General features: G+C 38.3%; 1 protein-coding gene across 1 annotated transcript; it reads right to left on the bottom strand.

The window, feature by feature from the left end:
* Positions 1-5,760: 5,760 nt before the first annotated feature.
* On the bottom strand, positions 5,761-21,971 carry RAD23B (RAD23 homolog B (S. cerevisiae); the record flags this gene model as incomplete). Its single annotated transcript, XM_010144869.1, has 7 exons — positions 5,761-6,213; positions 7,770-7,946; positions 8,336-8,463; positions 9,568-9,691; positions 14,358-14,485; positions 18,264-18,319; positions 21,730-21,971. Coding segments are annotated over 7 exons (969 nt in total), but the record flags the coding sequence as incomplete, so codon positions are not given.
* Positions 21,972-23,119: the final 1,148 nt, after the last annotated feature.

The raw sequence follows: 23,119 nt of genomic DNA, 5'->3' as shown, positions 1-23,119 counted from the left end.
CCCCCCCCCCCCCCCCCCCCCCAAAAAAAAGCCAAGGTGTTTTCACTTCATGAGTGACCTCAATTTTCCTCACTTGAATTCTTAGCTTTCAACTAGCCTCCCACTTAAGCAGTGTTGGATGCACAATTCACAATTGACAAAGCTGACTCTTCAATAGGATTGCAAACCAACAACTTTCCAACGATTCTGAAGCAAAGTAAATTCTGAACTGAATTCAGAACACAAGGCTACGCTCATCACTAGCAGCAGCCAACACAGCCACCGTTACAGGCTACTTACATGTTTCTCCCACAGATAAGCATGCTAGAACAGTTGAATTCAGCAGTAAGAGATCTCCATTCTGCTATCCTGCATGTAAACAAAGTCATCCCTCTTGCTCACGACAAACTGAGGTTCAGTGTTCCAGAAATATCAGTTCACCACTGACTTTGAACAGCGGTCTAGACATTGTGTGCACACTTTAACCACGTGTAGAAAATGGTCTTTTGTGCATTTTACCTTCTTAATATTTGTGTACCGGTGAGCCAATTAATTCAAATTCTGAGAAATGTGAAAAACAATACAGTTATGAACACATTTAGCAACAATTTAATCTCTTACTGTAGCTAAAAAAATACGGCTCTGTTGATTTATAGTTGTACTGCATATATTCTCATAGCTTCTCATCTTAACCCTGCTGCTCTTCTGAGACTGCGTATTCCCTGTCTTGTGGCAGCTTCCCACAGGTCACAGTGTACGTTTAAGATACTTCCTCATGGATAACGAATTACATTCACACTCAAGAGGCATAATCCCATCAGAAATAGTTGTCCAAATAGTTTTGCAGCACTGCTCCCTTGGTATTCTGCATAATCCTGCCCTTTGCCAAAGCGAATGTGATATTTTACATAGAGACACAAATAAAGCAAACAGCTGTATTACTATGAAATGCAAACTTTAGGTGGATCGCTCATTCCTCTCACTTCAAACAACAAAGGCTCCTCAAAAGACTCGAAGAGCAGATCAGGTCTTAACAACAAAACAACAAAAAAAAGACATCAGGTCTTAACAACAAACATGTAGCTAGAAATAAAAACCAAATTACTTTTTTTCTCCACCTTTAAGCACCACCAGGAGCACCTCAGTGCAGTTAGACTACCCAGGACTACATGTTGTTTGTGAGATCTATGTCAAAGCACAAACAGGTTTGTTTCTTTTTACTGGCCTCTGTTTTGTAACCTCTTCTCTGTTAGAGCTGGTTTTAGAAGCAAAGTGCTAGACAAAGAGCTACTGTCCAAAAAGGAACCCATCATTTCTTTGTCTTTGAAGTCTCCTTGAATATAAAAGTTAAACCTGTTCCCAACTTCTGTATCAATCTAACTCGTTTATTTACACATGCAGAGTCCCACCAAAAGCTTGCTCATTAGCTGACTCTCCATTTGGTCCTGCCACACCGCTCCATTCCTCTCAACCTTCAACATACTATGCAACTCTTTCAGGCATGCCCTTTCACAATCGCTACTGTCTCTTCCAGGTGCAGACTCCTCACTTCAACCTAAACTCCCTACAGAGGAAACCTCTATCCCAGGTACTCAACACTTACTGTTTCATATCTCACCCAGAAGACTGACCATTTTATTATTCAACACCTCAGCACCTGCTTCTGAAATCTTGTTCTTCCATTCTCTAAGAACAGCTGATAGCACTTCTCTTGCAGCTTGCATGCTTTCTCCAATACTGAGGCGGAAAAGAAAAAAAAACCCAGAGATTTAGGGTAAGGACAAGGGGGCGAGGGAGGGAAGGAGCACGTTAAATTCAAATATGTAATAAAAAATATGTACCTGAATTTACAAGATTTTGACGCATTCTACAGATACAGCCACACAGGCACTTGGGACACACTGTCCCATTTTTTCATCTTTGGAGGCTGCATATTTAGAGTCAAATGCTTCACATTACAAGGACAGCAATGAATCCTTCCTTGGGATGGCAATTAAAAGAGCTGCCTGCTGGAGTACCTGGTTACTCCTAGTCTATCACATCTAAAACCCCTATCTCCAGCAACAAGAATTTCAAGGATGCTGCTCCTTGCCCTCTGCAGCACACAGCACTTGCATTAATGTGTTGAGCTGTATCAAAATACAAAGGCACCTATTTTGAAAGCAAAAGCAACTTTGTGTTCTAAGTCTCTAGGCTCAGCTGCAGAGGTATATACAAAACCGTTGATCAGGTACTATTTCTAGCGTTAGATTTTCAGCAAACAAAAGTATATAGCAGCTGCTGTTCTGCAAGAGTTCACTGAGGAAAATGCCAAAGCAAAGGGATGAAGAGATGAAGGGAATAAGCACCTTTGGTGTCTACTACTATTCCTGAAGAATACGCACATATCTTTATTAATTTCATTGAAGCCTGGACAGGAAATGCCAATAATGCTTGTCTTTCCATCAAACGGGCTTTGACTAGAACTGGAGTTAAAATGTGTGTTATTAATACTCATTTTTCTTGCCTAGCCAGTAAGTACTTCTAACTATGAGGAAGGAGGAGAGAAATTGAGTGGTACAAGAACCAAGAACGTTAATGTCCTTTTTTTCCTGGCAGGTCATATATTTTATGAGGAAATATGTAAATCGAGCACTGGCACTTGAGAATTAGAAGTCAGCAGCATCAGCTACAGCCTGCAGCCATAAATTCCAACCATCAGCAATGCTGATCAGACATGTATTTTGTGGTAATTTAATAATTAAATTATTCCTGTACGCCATTTCATCACAGGTGGAATAAGCCTACTTTTCTGGATAGTTTAGTGAAGTCACAAAATTTTACAATTTGTGGACTCATAACTACACAGACATAGTTTTAAAATAACATTTTTCAAAAGATAGTAATAAAAGATGTTCTCTCTCTGCTTCCACATTAATTATTTCCATTGAATTATAGAGTATTTTGAAACGCATAAACTCTAGGTTAATTTTGTGCACAGGTAGAGCAAAAAAAAAGTGAAACACCAATATGCCTGCCTCCAAATTTTTGTAAAGCCAACTGAAACATCCCATGAAACCACAGGTGACAGATCTGCTTACATTATTTGAGGACTTGGCTTTGTGTCTCCCAGTTTCATTCATTCATTAGTATTTTTTGAAGAAAAGCTCAATCTGACACTTCAAAATCAGAACCACAGTTTGACTTCATGAGTGATTATCACAATCCTAAAACATTCTCTTAGTGCGGTAAAAATAAAGCCTATCATCAATCCAATTTCTTGGGTTTTAGCTATATTCATAAGGGGACTCTGGACAAGGTTAATAAACCATAGCATTAAAATCTATCTGTACACAGGACTTAAGAATATACAACTAAAGAATGTGACTTCAGAGTATTTTTTTTCAATCCCAAATAAAAGTGCATTATTAATAGCTTTTCACTAAGTAGATTCTTACAAGTTTTACAACAAAGTTAAGGGCTCCAGCACCAAAAGTTAGAAGAAATACTTGATTTTCTTAGTTACTGTTCACAAAACCCTGAGGAGACTGCTCCCCAAATCCCTACGAGATCTGCAGCAAATGAGCTGAAAAGCACTCTGTGCAGACAGCTACTGGTAGTACCTGATTGAAAACGAGGAACAGCATACCTAGCCAACTGACGGAACTTGTTCAGGTCACACCTACCTTCTCAACACCACATTCTTCACTTCTGGCAGCAACTACAAAGAGGTACCTTGGCACATATCCCACCGCTGAACAGTTTTTGCTAGCCTATAAGATCAGACACCTGCTGTTAATCAGAAGTGGTATAAACACCATCTCACTGCTGAAATACGGGAACAGAATCACCGAAGTGAGACTTCAAACACAGCAGCTATAAACCCTTCAGTCACTCAGCGTACAAAGTTACAAATGACCAAAGCTACTAGCTTTTTTAAAAAGACCAAGCTCAGCAGTCTTTAATTCACATACATTTATAATACGTAAACATTTCAGAATCAAAATCGGAGGAAGTATCCTGGAACATCCACAGTCACTCCTGCTTTAGTCTCCATCCTCCTAGAGAAGGAGTGGTTATTTCTGATAGCAGAACGAGCAGTACAGAAGACTCCCACAAACTAAAAGCCTTTGTCTTAGGTAGTAAAGTACATTCAAGAAGTCGTTATTGATTTGGCGTTTTTCAAGTGCCTGGCAGCTGGTCCTTCTACAGATAACAAACAGCCCCTTTTTGCCTGCATTATATCAAAATGCATCTCTTCCAGTCCATAAACAAACTGAGAATCCTATTTTGCTGAAGTCTACTGGCTAACTTTGTTATTAATGTTAACTCCTCTAAAATGAAAACATTATGAAAGACTTATTTTCTATTTAGCAATATCATACCTCCTACCGACAGATTTGGGTTCTGCTACTGATCACTTAGATATTACACACCTAAAAATTTAAAAAAAATAAAATCTGAATAATAAAATACAGGATAAGGAAAGAAAGAAAACATAAAAGGCTTTAATAGATTTCATTGTTTTGTGCATATAATTATTTAACAGACTACGACCAAACAATGAAGAAACAAAATACAAATACAACGTTTCACCGTTTCTTACTTTCTTTTGACAAGACACTTGACTTTGAGCTTAAGTAGTAGTTAAGAAGTTAACTCACTGATACACAATCTAAGCATAAAATAGTTTTTTAGTTGTACCACTAAATTGTTAATACTGTTAGTGGTACCATCGCTCAGTGCTGTACCACTAATAATATTTTCTTGGTTATTGTACAGATAAATTTGTAATCCAAGTAACTGGAGTACAACAAAACATCCCCAAGCTGTGTTCAAGAAATGCTGCACATAATAGCTTTAGATAAAATTAGAATTTGTTTTCATTGCTAGCATTGCAATGAAGGCAGAATAGTCTCTAAAATTCTACATATATTAAAAAGGAGTTTGTTATATTTTATGGTGACTACACAAAATTAATGACAAGTGGGTGTCAGGAAGTAAGAGTCAAAACTCTATAACCAGAGCTTATTTTCAATAGAAAGATATGAGTGCAGATTCTTTTGGGTTAGAATAACTTGACTGCTTGCTATCTCAAGTTATGAACTTTTCCTCATAAAATGAATAAATCCAAGAAAGTCCTTACTGAAATAGCTTAATCACTACAATCTACTTAGGAGCAACAGGACACCAATATCTTTCAGGTGTTTACAGCTGTATTGTAAAAGGTTCAACAAAGGTAGGAAGGTGAATTCTAATTTGATGAAGTCTCATTGCAGCAGACAAAAATTAAGCTTGCATTTTGTTTGCTGGCAGAAAAAGAATATTCCGTTCAAAAGAGCAAATACAACAAAACCAAACATGCAATCTATTACTTTTAAAACTTTTACTGCAACATAACATTGAAGTGAACAGCAAACAGATATCTATCATTTTTCCAAAGAAGAAAATATGTAAACAGGGTAATCATTTTACCTTACATATAGTGCTTCTCAGAGATCATTTGAGGGGGGCAAAGGAGTGGATGGTGTTTCTCAATGATCAAGACAATTTTAAGAGAAATGAGTTTTCATTTGGAAAAAAAAGCCAACATTGTTTTAATCCAGCGTGAAACAAAATGCTGTGCTTTTTGCACTACTTTTAACACATCTGAAAAAGCAAAATAACTACCCATGTTTTGGCATTCATGTTTACGTTTGCTCAGATCTTTTAGACTGCACAAAGCTGCTATCCAATAGTTGCCATGAAATACAGATTGTAGAATCTAGGTAGCACAGGCTACTTCCAATACCAATACTAAACAGAAAGAACAGGAAAGCAGGGAATTACACTACGTTTCTGCAACTAGCACAGTAAGAGTGAAAACCTAAAAAAGTTAACCTACAGTTTACCGAAGGAACTAATTATCTGCAGAAGCTGATTTTTGGTTGTATATTATCTTACACTGTGATTTTCTGCATCTCCTAATTTAAAGCAGACATACTTCTTGCTTTCTTTACTTCGTTTCCTATACTCTCTTCTCCCCTCCTCCCCATATACCATACATCAAGCATTATGAATATAAGCCGCAATATCCCAGACAATCCAGTGAACAAAATTAGTGTAATGCACTGGTGTGAAGTGTGAAATTTAAAAAGTGTCTCAATCTTCATCAAAGTTCTGTTGTAGAAGAAAGTTGGCAGCCAAGTTTTCATTCTTCTCACAAGCAAAATATGCCTGTATCACAAGTCCTTCAGGAAATCCTAATGCCTTTAACTGAAGAGAAGAAATACATTTAGAAAGTACATTTTGTATATTAAGCTTCTTTGTATGTCTAGTATCTTGAGATAACACTTGAGCAATTACTGCCTTCTTGAAACAAACATTGCCACCTAGCTCAGTGCAGCCCTTAGTGAGCAAAGAATGAGAAGGTGTTGCCTCTGCCTTTAGTAAACAGAATTCTCATTTGAAAAAATGCTTTGAATGAGTCTAATAAAGGACCATAAAACATGTCATTTTTCTTTCCATCACTCAATAAGTCACCAAAACAGGCTCGGGCACAGTAACGCCAGGAAGTAACGGTACACTGCACAGCTGCAGCAGAAAAACCCCAAACTTCAAAGAACACCCATTTTAAACTGTTAATTTTATGAAGGTCAGGATTTTTAAAACAAGTTGCCAGGAAGAGACCTCCCAGCCTGTGATCACCAGTGAGCAACCCAACATATCACATTAATCCATACTTCCAATTGTTCCAGCTGGCCTTTCACTTTTTAAAAAAATTGACTACACATTGCAGCTACCATGAAAATTAACTTGAGAGCAAGCTATTTCTCAGAAGTCAAGGAAATAATTAATATCTGAGACACTGTGACAGCAGGGTATGAGAATAGTATAGCAGAGCATTACTGTGCACTTTAAAAGACACTCAGCAAAGCAATCCTTGTTTTAGCCAAAGGCAAGTACGTACAACTTTATGGAGATATGCTTAACATCCTCACAGCAGCTAAAAGGCATTTTAAGGCAGATCACATCTCTGCAAGAAACTATGCCTTATTATCCATTATCAGCCATTCTTAGATTTAATTTCATGCTTACAAACAGCATGAATATCTCAGCTGTAACACTAAGACACCTACATTTTGAGATGTGTCTTTCATGAAAAGGTGAAGAAGCATACAGGTCTCTGCTGGGTTTTGGAACAGGTTGTGGAGGTAACGCTCTGCTGCACAAAATGGTTTTAAAAGGAAATGCAGCAGACTATAGACAGGATAATCTGTGAAGAAGTACACAGATAAAGACTTTTATTTATTTTATTGTCAATTTCCTTGAGATCCAGAGAATTGACACCTCTATTAAAACCGTTCTTTTCTGATAATCCTTACATAACCTTCTGCTTTGCCAGCTGAAAACCTCTATCTTTGATACACAAAAACATTGCCCATGCAGACACCCCTTGCACCTGGAAACCTATCACAGCATAATCTAGAACAGCACCATCTGGGTTTTTGCAAGAGGAATTATTGCCTGAGTTCCCATTCCTGAGGGAAATCCATTCAATCATCAATTATTACACACAGCCTCTGATCACTTAAAAGGCTCTGCATCTGCTCAGTAAGACAGATTCACAAGATTTTAGATTCAATTGCTATAAAGCAGGAGGAGATGTGATTTGAAACAAGACTACAACAGCTATGAAGTATCAACTATCAAAATACATGCAGAACTACTGAGCATAAAGAAATAAAGTTTAAGTTAAGACATGCATTAAGCATGCACCAGAGTCAACACCCTACAGCAACAGTCAAGCAGCATTTCAAAGAATGTCTCACCCTTTCTATAGCTTCTTTTTCCTGAGGTGTTACTTGAATATAGTTCATATGACCATTTCCAGCTTCTGCTACTCCTCCAGTGCTGGCACCATCACCACTGCCACTTAAACCTTGACGGGACTCTAGAACTGGCTCATTCAACATATGAATAAAATGTTCCTGGTGTTGGCTTATTTGCTGTGATGCACGAGAGAATACAAGAAATAAATATGTTGAAATAAAACATGTTTAAGCCTGCCAACAGGCAAGTTTATTTTCAGCGAATTAAGCAGTCAGAAGAACGTGTAGAAAGTGCATAGAGAAAAATTATTAAATCTAACCATAAGAAATGCAATTTCATGTTTCAGTTTGATTGCAGTCACCCTTCCCTCTTTCTTTGCACCTCTTGTAAAGAGAATCAGACTCATTTCTAATGTCATAGAAAGTATGTTCTATACAGCAACAATTGCGAAAAGACAACACAATATTGCAACTGCTATTAAGACACGATCCCTGTGAACATGAACATATCCTCTCGTGAAGCAAAATGAAAGTTAGCAGCACAATTTTGTTGTTTTAAGATTCACCTGCAGTAATTGAGGGTTTTCCCGTCCAATCTGCTGTAGCAATGCCGGTAACAGAGAAGGATTTTGCTGAATAATTTGCCTCATCTGCTGGAACTGAGGCTGGTTTCGTAAAAACTCGAGTGGATGTCCTGAAAATCAATGAGATAATTTTAAACAGTTAGCAAAATTCTTAATAAAATACATACCTACACTGTAACTGCAGACAGAAAATGGACAAGAAAGTGGACAATACACCCCTCACTGAGGAACAGAGACGCTTGTTTCCTCACACTAACTTATTCTAGCTTTATGCAAGAATTCTTTATGCTAAGGTTACACAATTCATTTTCTTTCTTTTCACCTAGCCTTAAGATAGAACAGCCTTCTTTCCTGGATCTCCAGCACTTTTTATGTCTCATCCCTCAATAACCTCATTTAGAGGCACCTACCCAGCCTACTGTCTTGTCTCTATGCCTTCAACAGAGTTCTCTACCAACTTGCAACAGGTCAATTCCACCCTTCCCATGCTGAGTCTTGTCTTTCCATATACTTCATATTGATGGGCACTGCCTTGACACAGCGGTGTCTAAAGTGCTCTGAAATATCCCATACCAACCATTCTCTATTTATGGATGATGCCACATTTTCCTGTCATGACCTGTATGTTTAACACTCTAGTCTCTATCAAGGTTTATGTCTTGGACATCGTCTCTGTTACAGCCTCAGACAAATCTTTCCTACTCCTTGATTATGTTCCTTTCATGTATTTAATTCGCTTTAAGACAAGAGTTCTCTTCAGCAGGCACCAACCATTCAACCATGTGCTGCACTGCTGAGTGAGGAGTCCCAGGTCATGGATAGGTCTCTCAGGTGCTACACCTCGTGGCCTTACTGCAGGGTTCTCCCTTGATGCTCCAAATTCCAAGCAGTAAATGCATTATATAGTCACAGCTGACAGTGCACAGTTAGCCACAGAAGTAAGAAGCCAGAGTTTAAGTGAGAGAAAACACAACTCATTCCGCATTTGTGGTTTTAGATGCAAATCCAGAATTACAAGTAAATCCAGAATACTGAATCAAAGGAAGTGTGCAAGTTCTCAGCATTTTTAGAAACTTCATGCTGTATTCCAGATAAATACACATACAACAAGACACTTGTTCCAAGCACGTTCAACATTTGCAATTTCCATGTTGCAGCTCTTAACCAATTGACTTTGACCAGTTCACAAGCACGAGGAACTTAACCTTTCTTACCTCCTAATGCACTAGTAGTCGTAGGTATAGTTGCTACTGCTGCTGCCACTGCTGAAGACTGAGGGGCATCAGTGCTTGCGGCTTGAGAGGGTTCAGCCACAGCCTGATTATCTCCAGGTATACCCTAAAGCCACAGTTCACATAATTACCTACAGAATGCTAAAAGATATTTGGTTTATTGCATGTATTATTCAGTTTTCAGAATTAAGGAAAACACGTAAAAGCTTTCGCTGCAAACAGCAAGATGCTGGGATAGGTATGCATTTACAGATGGAAGAGAATACTGTGAAAAGAGTAATTTATTTTTTGACAAGAAAAACACGCGGTTTGTATAGCGAGGTAGTAAAGCGTGCACTGCATCAGTTTAAAATACATTTTACTCCATAAACAAATACTTGTTTTGAACCCTGTTCTAAGACATGTGCTATAAGAGAAAAAATTAAACTAAACATATCATTACAGTATGTTAAAGTGATATGCAAATGAAGTTACAATGAAGCAACAGAACTGTAGTACACAGTGCTAACAATGAGATTATAGATACCACACAACCCGGCAAGAAATTACAAAGAGATATAAGAATGTGGTTCTTTGGACCTCTTTGCTCAACACAACAGTGTCAAAGCAGCCATTTACTGTATCTTAAAGTGTGTACACACCTGTATGCTATCAAATTTTAGCAGTCAAAAAGTTAATTTGCATTTTGTTTATTTTTCATGTGCAAACACCTTTATATAGGAACTAATTGCTACGGACAGTGAAACTGACAAATCTAAAAAAGAATTATTTTAGCAAATTGCAATGTGGGTTATACAACCAAGACAGACCTTACTCCTGCACAGAATCCTTCAAACTTCCCACTCTAATCATGCTTTCACTGTCACTGAACTGCTGCACCAGCTGTGTCCTTTTCACCCTCCTCTTTGAAGCCTAGAAACATAGGTAGCTTGGCACAGCACAGACACCAAGAAAGATCCCTGTATGACTACAAGCCCTTATGGCAGAGGCAAGGGAAGCTGCCTGACAGCAACCCAGAAGAGGCAAGACTCCATAGAGCACTAGACCTCCTTATATACACAGAGCAATAGTGGAGCGAAATGTTAAAACCAATCCCAAATGGGCAAGACTATACAAGATCACCACATCAGTTTAGGGGGCGTAAAAATTTTCTAGTTTTCTACAGTCTTACAGCATTCTTAATCCAGGTAAGTCTGAGAAGGCAACAGGTATAACTGAATATATTTCAGCTGCCTCAAATGCAGAAAGCACCCTTCAGTTTGGGAATCACAAAACATAAGGAACAGAGTGGATAGAAATAATCACAAGATTTCAGTGTAACCAGGCAATGGAGACTTTTAGCAAACCTATCACAGAAAACACTGGTAGGTAATGTACATTAAAAATCTTGATACAACATGTTCTTTACAGGATATGTTCATCACTGTAGCTGAACAATAAAGGCTACATCTAGAAAAGGGAGAACTGGACAGTGCTACAGGCAAGACTTTGCCTTATCTGCAAGACAGGAAGCATATCAAGGTATAAATAACCTAACCATCACATCCTTGTTTAAATCACTGAGGAGTAAAGGAAAGTTTTCCCTGTCACACACTTCATCACCATTACATGGCTTGGTTAGCATGCTACACATCCCACCCTCCACAGAGGGGAAAGGAAATTCTATCCGTGACATAATTCCGTGCTAGCTCATTTATTATTGCTTTACAGAGCACTGCCTAATTATTTTTCCATCAAATCAGTTATCACTGGAAAATTAACTACAAGGTAGGAACGTAAGTTAATGTTATGAAATTAATAAATGAAACTGGGAGATTTCACCCATTCACAGCCATATGGTGTCACTGCAATCTTGCCCAGATCAAATAGCATACGCTTGTTTGTATCTTCAGTTTGCTCTTGAATCAAAGCACTATGGGAACTAGTCCAACCAAATTTACTTAGACATGGTTTGTCATCTTGAACATCATCTTAAGCTTGTAGTATCACTCTCCAAATAACCGATACTTTGTAGAGTTGTAATCAGACAAGACTAGCGAGGTGCACGCACCTTGTTCACAGAGCTATCCAACAGAATAAAGCATGACAACAATTCACACACAATTAATTTTGAAAGTAAACATCGGATGGCAAAAAGGTCATTTTTACCTTATGATGGATTAAGCAATTGTTTATTGTTTAAGTGAGCACCAGAGCAGTTTTTAGGTGACATTGTTCTCCACAGGGTAACAATCACATCAGGCCCAGCCCAAGGAATGTACATACTTAGAACAGAAAAGTTCCAGTTGGAAGGGACCTACAACAATCACCTAGTTCAGCCATCTGACTCTCCAGGGCTGACCTATTGTTAAGGGCCTTGTCCAAATGCCTCTGCAGTACTGACATGCTTGGGGCATCGACCACCTCTCTAGGAAACCTCTTGAGCGTTTAACTTTCTTACCCTTCCAGTAAAGAAATATTTTCTAAAAATTTCCATACTTAAGGGGCTGTAACCAATGGTCCAGCTGTTGGAGGAAAAACTGGATCCCTTCCTTAATTAAGGGTTAGGAAGTCCTTGGATCAAAAAGAAATCTGAATCTAAATGCCTCCAAAGATGAGTCTGAGGCATAGAAAAAGGTACAGCACCTTTTGGAATTGAGATTTTCTTCCATGACCACAGCTCAGGGATGTTAGGATTACATCTTGATCCTCAGCCATGAAGCCAGGAAAAACTGAGCAGTTTGTCATCCGAACCATGGACAACAAGTGGAATCTTCAGGGGTCAGTTAAGGAATTGCTACATTTTACACACAGATACTCTAGGGACACTCTCTTTCCACATATCTCAAGTACTTCTGGAGTACTGATTCTTTAAATTGGGACAGTGGTATACACTTACAGCACTCCACACCCTAATCATACTCTGTAGATTATGACTGATGATGGTTTGGACACAGGTGAAAGTAGAAGGTCAAAGAACAGTGTCATCAGTGGACCAGTATTAACTGAAGAGAAGCTTTTTGATGCAGCAGGATGGTAAGAAATATGTTTAGATCCCAGCAGGTCAAGAACAGTTAGAAAGACTGTAACATCAGGATTCTTCCCGAAGGATAATGGGACTCTGCCTGCTAATATGGTCTCTAAGTGCAAGACTGTTCCTCCCCTCTTCCTGTAGGAGGAAGAGGAAGAACAAAGAAAAGATATTCTTAGTAAAGGATAAAATGAAGCAGAAAGGGACCAACTTGTATATTAGAAGGACTCATTTTAAACACAGGATCTTCTGAAGGAGTAGAAATTAACTGCTCTGACCAGTCAGACCTAATAATTTGGCAGGTGTGCCACGTGTTGAACTCCATCGCAGAGATGCTCTATTTCTAGTCAGGACTTCCTGAACAGAAATAATCTATAGAAGGGTAATACCAGAATAAGTGTTCAAGCACTAATAGTGAACATGATTGACACATGCACAGCAAGCCCAATACTTACAGAAGCCACTGGATTTATGGTATATGTACAGACTAAATAAACAGTAAAATCAACATTTTCAAGGCATGAGAAACAAAATGTTCAAGTCTCCAGACATTTGAGATTCTAGACTTAGGCAGACAGATGGCAGCTGCTGCATTTACCCTTAGGGCAAGACAGTATTTATCACCTTTCCTTGGCCTAATTAAAACTGGATGAGAAATGAAGTCTTTACAGTCATGTACTCGAAACATTTGTTGTTGTTTAAAAACTGCAAGTTACAGAATCTTTGGATCACTAATGTAAGTAGAAAGCATGCCAGTGACTTGTAGGTGTAACTACTGAAGAAAAACTTCTTCAACAAAGGGAAGTTTTACAACTGGAGATAAAGATGCCTTTTTTTTTTTCTTATCAATCTATCAAAAATTCAATTCACATATATTTTGCAACAATTGGTTCAAGATATCTGGCTTCAAGATGTTAAAAAAAACCTCAGTTCTGGAACAAGGGAAAACTATATGTGAAAACTAAACACACTGGAAATAATGATCAAGCAACAAGCTCCCATACGGATTCTCTGATCATTACAATTCACCTGTCAGATTAAGGTAAGCAACGTGAAGTAATCCAAAAAAGCCTCTGAAACAATTCACAAGATTTCCACTATGTGAAGCTACTCTTCTATTTCTTCTCAAACCAATGAAGCTCACTTCACCCTTCAAACTATATTTATCAAATGAGAAATTGTTCATTCTCCAAAGCACAGCTTAAATTAAAGCATCAGTTAAATTAAGCACACTTTATCAAACTCTCAAACCTTTCTGGTTTGAAAGTGTATTATTAAGAACATTTATGTGCATTATTAGTAAGAAAAATGAACTGAAACTTAAAAAATGCCTTTGTGATGTTATATATACTAATACAAAAGTACAGATAATGCTGCCGCTAAGAAGTGACACAAAATCATTCCTTGAGCCAGCCACTGGCATTTAAAACTATCACTGTGGCTGGACATACTTTACACACATACCCATGCATATCAACAAAGAATTAAAAGCAAAGGAGTGACAGAGGTAGTTAGGGATAACCTTTGAGGGTCCCTTCCAACCCGAAGTATTCTATGATCCTATAACTTCAGTATTTCCTATAACACATTATGACTCTTAAAATCTGTATTTCAGCGTTCCAGATGCTCTGCTTAGAGATGTTGTTCCTACATGAACATCACTGATGTTCAAAACAACAAGTAAATCAAAGTTTAAATTATTCTTTAGTGAGGACAGAATAAAATGTGGAAGAACAAGGTGTAGGTAAAATGAAGTGCTCACCATTAAAAGGTATTCCACTGCTCTGTCAGGGTTGTTGAAGCTCGCCCTCAGCGCTGCAATTACTTGTTCTCGTTCATAGCCCATTGACATGATCTCAGTCACCATATTCTCATAGGACTGACCTGTCACTAGAAGTAACATGACCACCATTTTAAGGGAATAAAAAGGAAAAAAAAGAAAGCACAAAGAAATGGACAAATTTAACTTCTACCCAAATTTGAGTTAGTCATTGAAGAGTAAACAACAGCTTATATTAAACTTGTCATGGTTCTGTCACTTTAACTCCAAATATATTCCACTGGTTTCATTATGCGTTTTACTGGAATAGTAGAGGGTAATGAACACAACGCAAACTTCCATTGAAAGAAGCAGCACTTGTGATACTTCCTTACTTGTAACTGAAATAATATTTCCTCTGTATGATTTCGTCTAAGGTCAAGGGCATCCTCACAGCTAATATTCAATTCCTAATGTAAACAAGAAAAGTAACTTGCAGTGTAAGTTTGGAAATAAAACCTTCTAGGCAGAAATCTGCCTGTCAAACTGTTAGCCACTGAGCTTTTTCCAAATAAAAAACTTTACACTATTCTATTGTTAGATAGACAACAAACACTGATGCCCAAGTTACAACTGCGTATTGCTAAAGGCAGGTGATGATGATCGATCACTTCATCATCTTAACATGGACCAGCTCAAGTCAGACATAAGACTTAGAGTTATATCTAGAAAAATCACTCAAGACCTCCGGTCAGGAGAACAAATTATCTCATTTAATTCATGTATATTTGATTAGACATATGTCATATGGAATCCCCCATCTCTTACAGCATAAATGGACTAAAACTGGCTCACGTTCGCAACCATCAAGACAAAAGGGTACACTCACCACATATGGAGAAATTTAAGAACAACTTATCACTACACTAACGGGATAATTATTATCTCTTTTCATAATCCTTTTTATTTCTCTTCCTTAAAAGCAGACAGCAGGTTTATAAATTAAAAAAATATCTATTCTATTATAAATTGTAATCAAGCAACATCTTAAAGGTTATCTTCCCATGTAAAAACAGAAAAAAACCCACCAAACCAATAAAATACCATCTCGTTTGTTAGATAAAGGTGCTCCTGATCTCAGTTGAATCCTGCTACTGACTCTGTAACACTAGCAAGTTAGTGGCAGGAAGGTTAAATAATTAACAGTCACCATAAAAACCAACAGATTAAAAAAAATAGAGGAAACAAATACTGCTGGAGCTACTCTGTTAAGTAAGTCACAATTATAAGAACCAACGAAAATATCAAGTTTTATTGCCCTTGGGAGAAGGTGTTTAACTCTAGCCAACATTAACACAACCACATTGCTTGATATTTAAAGAACGATTCTAAATAACAGTGGGTGTATGACTGAGGGCAATACACTCAAGCACAAATAATAAAACAGTCCCAGCCCACACACACTTGTGCATTATCCATAAAGATAAATAATGCATTTACAACTCTTGACTAACTTGAGTATTTATTGTTTGGGCTTCAAAATAATGATGCCAATCTGAGTTTAAGGAATGGTAAGTTCATATCTTCATATACAACTAAAAAAAAAAAAATCAGTAATTCTAATCTATCTTGATTTTTTCAGAAATTAAGTAAAATCAACTAAACTCACTCTGGAGATACAGATTTCTATACGTATCTTCCAAGAAGCTAAAAAGTCAAACCAACAATTATTCCAACACAGTGATTCTGTTAAACTTACTGTTCATGTTCTTTCTTAAACAGTACTAATTTACCCTTACTATTTCTAACAAACTAATCAAAGTAAACAGCCGACAGAACACCTTTTGATCTCATTAGTTGCTACTTACACATTTCTGTAGTGCTCTTACAATATAAGCTGGCTAGAGACCAGAACACTATGAGAGATTTGGTACAGAAAAAAAATAAGATCCTAGAAGGTCAACTTGCCCTGGACAGACTGCTACATAAGCTATAATTAAAAGAGGGATACAGAATCACTGCAAATTTAGGCACATGTACTCCATATACAGTCTACTTACACAAGCCGTGCAATAGAAAGACCAAGAATAATAATTCAAGAATTGCACACCAGCAATATCATGATACAGAGCTAGGCCTATCTCCATATAGTGTTACTGGGAATGTTTGTAAGGTCAACACTGAACTGATTCTGCTCTTTGCTTTTGACTTTCAAATAACATTTTAAAACTGGATTAACTTTCAAATCCAGTTCATCACTCTCCCCACAATAACTCTTGTCCCATGCCCTAAAGAAAGTTTAGCCCGCTCCAGTGAAAGATAGTTTCACAGGAACTGCAAGACATGTGTGTAGCACACATTGGGTTTCAGTCAGCTATCTAACTGAAAACAAAAGCAAATCAGTAGAAACCAATCCCTGTTCTTAAAGTGAAGTCAATTATCTTTAGAAAATGCAATCACAAAGCCACAGTAAGAACATGCCTAGGATCCTCCTTAGGATGTAAAAACATACTATATGAATTTGTGCAAGCAAATTCTTTTTAAGACAGTTGCTGAAGAAAAAACTGCAGAGTTCATGCTTACTGCCTTTGAAAATTTTTTGGCATATAACCGTTGCAGTGTGCTTACACAGGAAATTACAGTCAGTGCCTGTTATTTCCAAACAGTGAGGGACATAGGGGTTTACTGTATCAGATATCAATCAAAAAACTTTGCTTTAAATGAACACAGAAGTGATGCTCTCTTGCTACACTGAAAGGAGATTTTTTTTTCCCAATTTCAAGATTACCAGCTTAATTAAACTTGTTGGTCATTCTTGTTAACCTGAGTATTTCTGATGAACACATTTCAGCCATTAAAGTATAATCAACGGTTAATGAAGCCTGCAGCATCTTTGGTAGAAGCAGTCACTTTAAGAAGGCAGCAGAACTTGACTGGTTGTCTCCTACAGTATCTATCAGCTCTTTCAGCTCATACATTTCTTCAGCCTAAAAAAGTATGTCAGAACCTAAGACCTAAGCTATATTTAAACGGACTAAACCTGGTGGATACCACCAATAAAGATAAAACATTACTTAATTACAACACCTGCTAAATCACAACACCTGCCTCCAATATGTCTACACACTTCCACACAGAAAAGTGAAACTCTTTAATTAGTTCAACATTAATTTTTTGTACCAAGTTGCAGTTTAATAGAGATAAGACTTCTCCTTTACTTCTTAATATGCTATGCTCAAAAGAACTGAAAAAAATCCCCTCCAAAAATTTATATAGGCGTAAGGAGTTGTGGGTTTGCCTAGTGATATCCAAGGTACCAGAACCAGCCATAAACGAGAGGCAGAACCTCCTACTGTTTTTACCTTGTTTATTTCACTAAGAAACAAAGACATTTAGACTGTCAAAAGAAAAGTTAATTGACTATAAGTACACGGAAGCAATCATTCCTCAAACCAGATAGCAGCAGATTTGGTGAACGTATTTATTTATGTGTCAAAAGATGGTACTGTCGAAGCTGGAACAAGTGAGTAATAAGGCAGTAATAAAGGTTTATCAGACTTGCACTCTGGGAAGCAAAGGTGAAAAGAAAAATGTGTATATATTTATGTCCAGTCTTCTATTCGAGCCACTTCAAACTGAATATTTAGAAGGGAAATTAAGGCAAATGGGCAAAAAGCAGGAATTATAAGAATCTTCCTTTTACACAATAAAAACATGAAGTGAAATATTCTTCAGTGAAGAAGTTCTTGATGCTGGTTCTAAGATACCAACTTCAGGTCTTAGAGAAGAGTACTTTTGCTTATAACTTTAACAATGACAGATAGAGAAGAGAATGTCAACATCTGCTGATCCGTCATCTGTTTCTGCTGCACCAAAATAATGTCTACATTAAAAAAACACTCCACTTACCAAGTGCACTTATAGCATCCTCAAAAAGATTTGATCGAGATGTATCACCTGTTGTACTGTAAGATGAAGACAAGTGCAATGGTAATTACAAAACTTTGGAAAACTTCCTGTTTTTCAAAAAAAGCAGCAGCACCTGCAACTCTAATAGCCCATTTTGTTTCTAAAAAAATAACAAAGCTTTCCAAAGAGTTCTCTTGGTCTTATAGTGAGACCAGACTTAGCAAACTTACAATGCTACCATTTTTAACACAAGGCCAATGTTCCCCTTCCCCCCCAATTGTTTGGCTCTTGCCCATCTGCTGAGGGATTAGCCATCTGCTCACAGGAACGCTTTAAAGGGTGGGAGATCAAGGTGGATTTTCAAAGGCACACAGCAGTCTCACGAACTGCTTCCCCACAGTCACCAGTCTGACCTCAATGAGGACCCAAGGAGGTTAGTGGCAAGCACTTATTAAAATGCTAGTTTCCTGCTTTCCCAGGAATGTAAACTGCTAAATTTGCAACTACTCCATCTCAAGGTATTAAAGCCGTTAAATTGCAGAATTAAAGGCTCACCTACACGAACACGCAGGAACAGAGGCATGGCACCAGGCAGAGGAACCCCAGTTATCTCAGACAGAGCCAAGGGCGCGCCTCTCCTGGCTCCTGCAACTTAAAAGCATCATGCCTTTGATCTCAGGGTGACCTCTGATGGGTCAACAGGAGAGGTTCTCCAGGTCTCTTTACAAATCAAGGGCATTACTGCATACAGGGTGGTGCTACTTACTATGGGTTGCCAGGGAAAAGCGTTTGGGGATTATGCTTAACTTATTATGGGATACCTAGGGGAAGTACCAAAGGCAGAGAAAGGGAAGTATCAAGGCACACTGCAGATGAGAAACAGGAGCAGAAAAAGGGCCAGTAACAGTTAAAAGCACTTGTCTCCCTGCACCTGATCACCAGTTCATCCTGCCTTCCAATTAAGTTCAGTTTCTAACTATTTTTCATGCAGGGTAGGCTCTCTCTATTCTACACACATGTGTGCGCATGGAAGTATAAGTGCCCACAACTGGACAGGGAACCATGAGTCACAGGGATCCACACGTCTTTGGAGCCAGCAAATGCAGAGGCCAGACACTGCAGAAGGGGCCAGGAGGGTCTCCATGTGCCTGGGGTGTTGGCAACTGAAGAGACTGGAGTGCACACATATTCTGTGTGGGTGCAAATGCTGGTGTGTCTACAACCAGCAGCAAGCATCAAGCTTTACTACAGTGAGTAGAATAAGATGTTTGAGAGATGGGTATTGAATGGTTGCAAGTCAGTCAGCTGCTGGAGAGACCGAAGGGTCTGAGAGAGGAGATGCCGGAGAGACGGTAAATAACATCCGGGGGTCTGCTACTGGTAAGGTCATAGGCCTCAAACACCTAATGGAGAGACCTGTTCATAAGTCCACGAATGAGGCAACTGAGACACATGGGAATCTATGGCCCAGCTACCAGGTTCAGTGCATGTCTATTGCCAGCTCCTGGATGAATTCTCCGTGAGTGGGAATGGGTATGTGCATGCAAACGGAATTTGAGTATCAGCAACTGAAGCAGGATTGCAGGGCTCAGGCAGTCGCATGCTGAGGTATCAAAAACTTGTGAGACTGCGAGATCTAGGGCCAGCTCCTGGAGAAATTGTATTGATCATTTGTATGTTTATACATATGTGTTTTGCACTAGTGGGCTTTGCCCTGAGTGGCCAGAGCAGAACAGGATGTGACTGCCAGTGTTATATGGTTGCATGAGCATGAGTGCTGGTTTTTTCCTGCCTGTGTTGACCTATGCAGCCAGGCATATATATAGGAATATACATCTTGTGTGTATGTACTGGGAATACATGTTCTACTTGATAGACCTGGAGACATGGGGCTGCAGCAGCCTTGCATCTATCAGGCAAACAGAGTGGGCAACTCCTAACAGCAAGTGAAAGATCAGATTAATGTGAATCAGTTTTCAGAAGATGCCACTAAAAATCTAACAAGACTTACAGGGATGCATTTTTTTATGTAAGAAACAATTTGTTCTAACAAGAATGCTTCACTAGTACCTACCACCAGTAAGAATTACAGATGAAAAACATTAAAGGCAAAACAGGACACCAACTTGCCTGGCCATGGCTTTCACCAGCCTTAATAATATAGCTTCTAAAGCAAATTGGAAACAACCAGTACTCACTGAAATCAAGGCAGGTGGTACCTACAGTGTATTTGTTACTGTTTCCTGTTAAGCATGTACACTGAGGCTCCCTTACTGCAGTTTTACAACACTGCATGGAAAACCTGGAAAGCGCTGTTTCAGTATCAAAGATTTAACCTAATCTTTGAACCTACTGGACAAACTGAGCAGCAAACCCCCCACCCATTAACATTAAAAAAATTCTAAGCTACTAAACTGATCAATAAAGCTTCCATTTTAAAGAGATGCCCACTTCTCCTAATTGCAAAATTAAATCAATTAGGATATTTAGTGCAAGAAATTTGTTATGACGTCTCCTAGATATTAGGAAATTTCAAGTTTTGTTTCCTTATTATCAGACTAATATTTGATAGTGATTAAATACAACCACTTCAAAAATAAATGTCTTGTGCACCAGTATAATAGCACATAAATAGCACACACATAATTAAAAAACAGTGCATGAAAAATGAAGACCTGATGCTACGCAGCACTTCAAAGACCACTAAACTAGCTAACAACACTTCTATCCCATACAATACTTAAGCATCTTAAATTGAGCAAAAAAAGGCCACAGAATACAAGAGGGATGAAACCTCTAACTTTCACTTGATTTTCTTAATTAAGGGAATTGAGGTTAAAAGCTATCCCAACTCCCACAACTATTCGCAGATGGGCCAAAGAGCATTCAGAACAGGTAAGTTTATAGCTTTAAGACATTACATGATTAAGGGAAATATTATCTCTTTCCTCCACTTTGGAAGAAAAGGCTCTTTCCAGAAATTAAGAGACTCTTACAGCAATGATGAACTTATGGTTCAAATGTAACCAACATGAGTCAAAACACAATCAAAGGTCTAGGAGCAGGACAGGACGCATCCCTCTGAAGTCCTTAAGAGCTTTATGAACAGTAGTTGAATATCCTCAGCAGGTGAATATCCTCAGTCTGTAAAGAAATTTGTGTCATATTAACTCTGAAATGCCTAACAGGACAGTGATTCCTCTGTCAGTACTTTAGTCTCCACTCCATAGCCTTAGTACCAAGACCACACTTCCCACAGGAGAAAGTGTAAGGAGGGAGTGGCACTTCTTACCATGAGTAATGCTACACTTGAGCCAGTGACTGAAGATACAGTTAAGAAAGAAGAAAAATTATGTAGAGCAAAGAAAGTGATTGGACTAATAGTGTAATGGAAAATTCAACTAAAAATCAAAACTAGAAGTGACAGATATGGACAGGGAAACCATTTTTGGAGGCTCACTCATACCTGTCAGTTGATAATGGGCTGACAGCAGCTGGTGCCTCAGGTGGTTTTTCTGCTGGCTTCTCTTCTTCAGGAGAACTCACAGGTGCAGATTCACAAGCAGCTGCATCTGGTGCTGGTGGTGGAGAGGCAGGAGCTGGCACAGGGGCCGCAGCAGGGAGTGGTGCAGTGACTGGTATTGGAGCTGCAGTTGTCACAGTGGTAGTAGCATTTGACTGCTGAGTCACTCCAGCTGCTGCTTTGGGCTATAGGAGAACAAGAGAATTCAAACACAGCACAAAGGTCCTAAACCCACGCTTTCTATAGTCAATACATTGATTAAGTTCTGTTAAGACTGTTTGTGTTTGACGTTGCTGCCTCAACATCAAGCATAACATTACAACACTGCAAGGTATTAGATCTATAATGCCTTTTGTTGTGTTTAAACAGCAACGGATGGTGTCACTAATATACTTCCTTACACACGCTATTTGAGTATGATGTGAAATGCAAAGATATGATCTAAATATTTATAGACCACAATACTGTAAAAACCACAATACTGTAAATGTGAAAACAATCTTGTGTTTAAAAAAGCACATTTTTCAGAAGAAACTAAAACAGTTGTCAAAAGACATCTGGCAAGCACAACAAGCAAAAAGTTTTCACACAGCTTAAATTTGGAAAAAAGAGATAAAGCCAGCAATCACCATTTCATCATGAATCCTATTTGCTAAAAAAAAAAAAATTAAGCTTAACCTGCTACAAGTTTTACTCATGCACTTGTTATACTCAAAGCACTACATAACATTTCACATACTTGAGTTCCCTACTGAGCAACAAAAATCCAGCAGAATCAAGGACTACCAAATCTACAGCAACAAATTTAGAGTGGGTAATACTTGCACAATAATTGTGATTTAATGTTCACATCTCTACTGGAAACATTAATTTTGCTTAGAGGCAGTATTATTAATCTCATTATACAGGAATTCCACTTTTCAGAATGCATGTGGCTTACTAGTTAAGGTATAGAACTACATTTTTGAAAGCTGTTATCACTGTAATCCCTTACCTACGAATACTCTTGAAGACTGACACAGCTGGCACACATCTCTGCCTTACCAAGAGAAACTGCTTAACAAAACACAACCACTTATTCAGGGAGAATCACTTTCAGAATATGTCTGCTTAAACTAGGAAAACTGTATTTCCTCCTTTTGTCTGAAAGGAGAGTTTGAGAACCTTACAAGCATAACAAAGAACATTTTAAGAAACATTCAAAGAAAAACACTGAAAACAGGCCTGAGATTCAGTCTAAGTTAGTGGTTGTGCTTATGTGACAGGGCATGTCTTAACCAGAAAAGAATCAAGGAAAGGGAAACTGAGCTTAAGATTTAGCAAAAAGACCATA

The sequence above is a fragment of the Buceros rhinoceros genome, unplaced genomic scaffold, assembly GCF_000710305.1.
Source record: "Buceros rhinoceros silvestris isolate BGI_N320 unplaced genomic scaffold, ASM71030v1 scaffold4731, whole genome shotgun sequence".
NCBI classification, from domain to species: Eukaryota; Metazoa; Chordata; class Aves; order Bucerotiformes; family Bucerotidae; genus Buceros; species Buceros rhinoceros.
This window is presented reverse-complemented; position numbering and strand designations above follow the sequence as displayed.